Raw genomic sequence first — 2250 nt, 5'->3', positions numbered from 1 at the left:
CATGGAGTTCTCTCTGTCTGTAGGAAATTCAGTATGCTCAAATATGTTTAACACTCACTTGGGTAGCCTTTGAGGAGGGGGCTGACAATCAATAATATATAAAGCAATGGCTTTCTAACTTTTTTGACTGTGAGTCACAGTTGATAAATTTTACACTGCAGTCTAGCATGCTGCCAGTGCCTGTGGGAATGCTTCTGTGTATGTGACTGAAGTGGAACTTCAGGAAGCCAGGTAAAAACACCTGCCATTTCTACAAACATTACACTTGGATATTTTCTGTACTTTCTATTCTATATCATTTCTTAGCCAGTTATGGTGGCATACACCTAAAAGCCCAGTACTCAAAAGACTGACACAGAAGAATCATGAGTTTGAGGCCTACATGATCCTATCCCTGCGTGCACATGTGCACGCATGCACACACACACACACATACACACACACACACACAAATGCTAGTACGGTAGCAAATAAATAAGTACTCAGGAATAAACCTAACCAAGAACATGAGAGGGCCTATAATGACAACTTTAAACACTGAAAAAAGAAACTGAAGAAAACAATAAAAGATGAAAGACTTCACTGGCCGTGGATTGGCAGAATTACTGTTGTAAAAACATCTGTACTACTGAAAGGAATCTACAGATTCAAGATAATCCTATCAACACCCCAATGGCATTATTCACAGAAATAGAAAAATCTTAAAATTCATATTGAAGCAATATAAATTTTGAAAAAGCTGAGGCAGAAAGAGCAATGCTTAAAGTAGTACAACACCAGATTTTAAATAATATTACAGAGCCATAATAACCAAAACTGTATGGTACTGGCACAAAAATAGACATGCAGAAGAATGAAATAGAAAAAGGACACAGAGAGGGAGAATCAGTTTGCTCCAGTGACTAGCTCCCAGAGAGGTTATCTAATCCCAGATGGGCAGCCTAAAACACAGGTACACAGAGCACCACTAAGTGGACTCAGTGCATTGTGTATGTTTGTATATATATATATATATATATTTAACAATAATAATCAAAGGATAAGAAGTTGAGAGGGAGAGCAGCACACCCTGAGGTACTCTAGATCTGGGGTCTTGCTTCAATAGTCTCTCTCTCTCTCTCTCTCTCTCTCTCTCTCTCTCTCTCTCCGCACTCAGACACAGCCTCCCCCACCCTCCCCTCTCTCTCTCTCTCTCTCTCTCTCTCTCTCTCTCTCTCAGCACTCAGCCACAGCCTCCAGGACCATCTCCTCTCCATCTTCGGCTCCTAGGACCAACCAATACAGTCTTTTTGAGTTAGCATCACATTGTTGATCAGTCATGACCTCCCAGATTCTTCATAATTATTCCACCCAGCTGGATGGAGGCTGCCATCATCTACCCAGTCAACTTGCACCTGCAGGCTGCCTACACCTATCTCCCTGTGGGTTACTATTTTGACAGGAATGGTGTGGCTCTGGACAGTGTGGGCCACTTCTACAAACTGCCCGAATTGGTCAAGGAGATTCTCCAGGGCTCAAAGCGAGCTCCTCAAGTTTCAAAATCAAAGCAGCCTCTCCTGTGCTCTTCCAGGATATATGGAAGCCTTCTCCAAGTGAGTGTGGTAAAGCCCAAGAGGCCACAGAAGCCACCTAGGCCCTGGAGAAGAACCTGAACAAGGCCCTCTGGATCTTCACGCCCTGGATGCTGCCTGCACAGAGCTCCCTTCTCTGTGTCTTCCAGGAGAACCACTTCCTGGATGACGAGGTGAAGTTCATCAAGAAGATGGGGGACCACATGGCCAACTTCTGCAAACTGGTGGGGCCACAGCCATTGCAGACTCACCTGCCACCACCACCGCTGGATGAGTATCTGTTCCAGGGATGAACCTCAAACACAACTAGGGGGGTCTCCATATCTTCAAAGGGGTATCCTCCTCTGCTCTGCACCAGCCAACCACTGGCCCACGGCCTGAACCCCTCCAGCCACTAGGTAGCTTTGTAACTGTCCAGAAGTCCCTTCTGGAAGGAAAAGGGAGGAAGGGAGGTAGGGACTGAGGGAGGGAGGCAGGGAGGCAGAGAGGTGAAAGGGGAGGGGAAGGGAGAGGGGAAGGGAAAGGGGAACAGAAGGAAGAAATTGAGAGGGAGTAAGGGGCCATGGGTGGAGTTGGAGGGGTCCTGGGAGGAATGGAAATAATGCAAATACAATACTCATGTATGAAATTCTCAAAAATAAAAAAAATTATTTTTTAAAGAAAAGGACCCAGAAAAAAT

The 2250-nt window shown here is 45.2% G+C and overlaps 1 protein-coding gene across 1 annotated transcript; it reads left to right on the top strand.

Moving 5' to 3' along the window:
• Positions 1 to 1358: 1358 nt before the first annotated feature.
• Positions 1359 to 1864, top strand: LOC103748506 (ferritin light chain 2-like). Its single transcript, XM_008851153.1, has 2 exons — positions 1359 to 1592; positions 1721 to 1864. Exons 1-2 carry the CDS (start codon positions 1359 to 1361, stop codon positions 1862 to 1864), a joined length of 378 nt encoding a protein of 125 aa, XP_008849375.1.
• The last annotated feature ends 386 nt before the right edge of the window (positions 1865 to 2250 follow it).

The sequence above is a fragment of the Nannospalax galili genome, unplaced genomic scaffold (genome assembly GCF_000622305.1).
Source record: "Nannospalax galili isolate Female #2095 unplaced genomic scaffold, S.galili_v1.0 scaffold885, whole genome shotgun sequence".
Classification (NCBI taxonomy): domain Eukaryota; kingdom Metazoa; phylum Chordata; class Mammalia; order Rodentia; family Spalacidae; genus Nannospalax; species Nannospalax galili.
The sequence above is the reverse complement of the archived record's forward strand: the minus strand, read 5'-3'. Positions and strand labels throughout refer to the sequence as shown.

Coding starts and splice junctions, on each gene's coding strand:
- LOC103748506 (XM_008851153.1), top strand. CDS start 1,359: ATGGAGGCTGCCATCATCTACCCAGTCAACTTGCACCTGCAGGCTGCC. Junction 1,593..1,720: donor TATATGGAAGCCTTCTCCAA/GTGAGTGTGGTA, acceptor TGTGTCTTCCAG/GAGAACCACTTCCTGGATGA.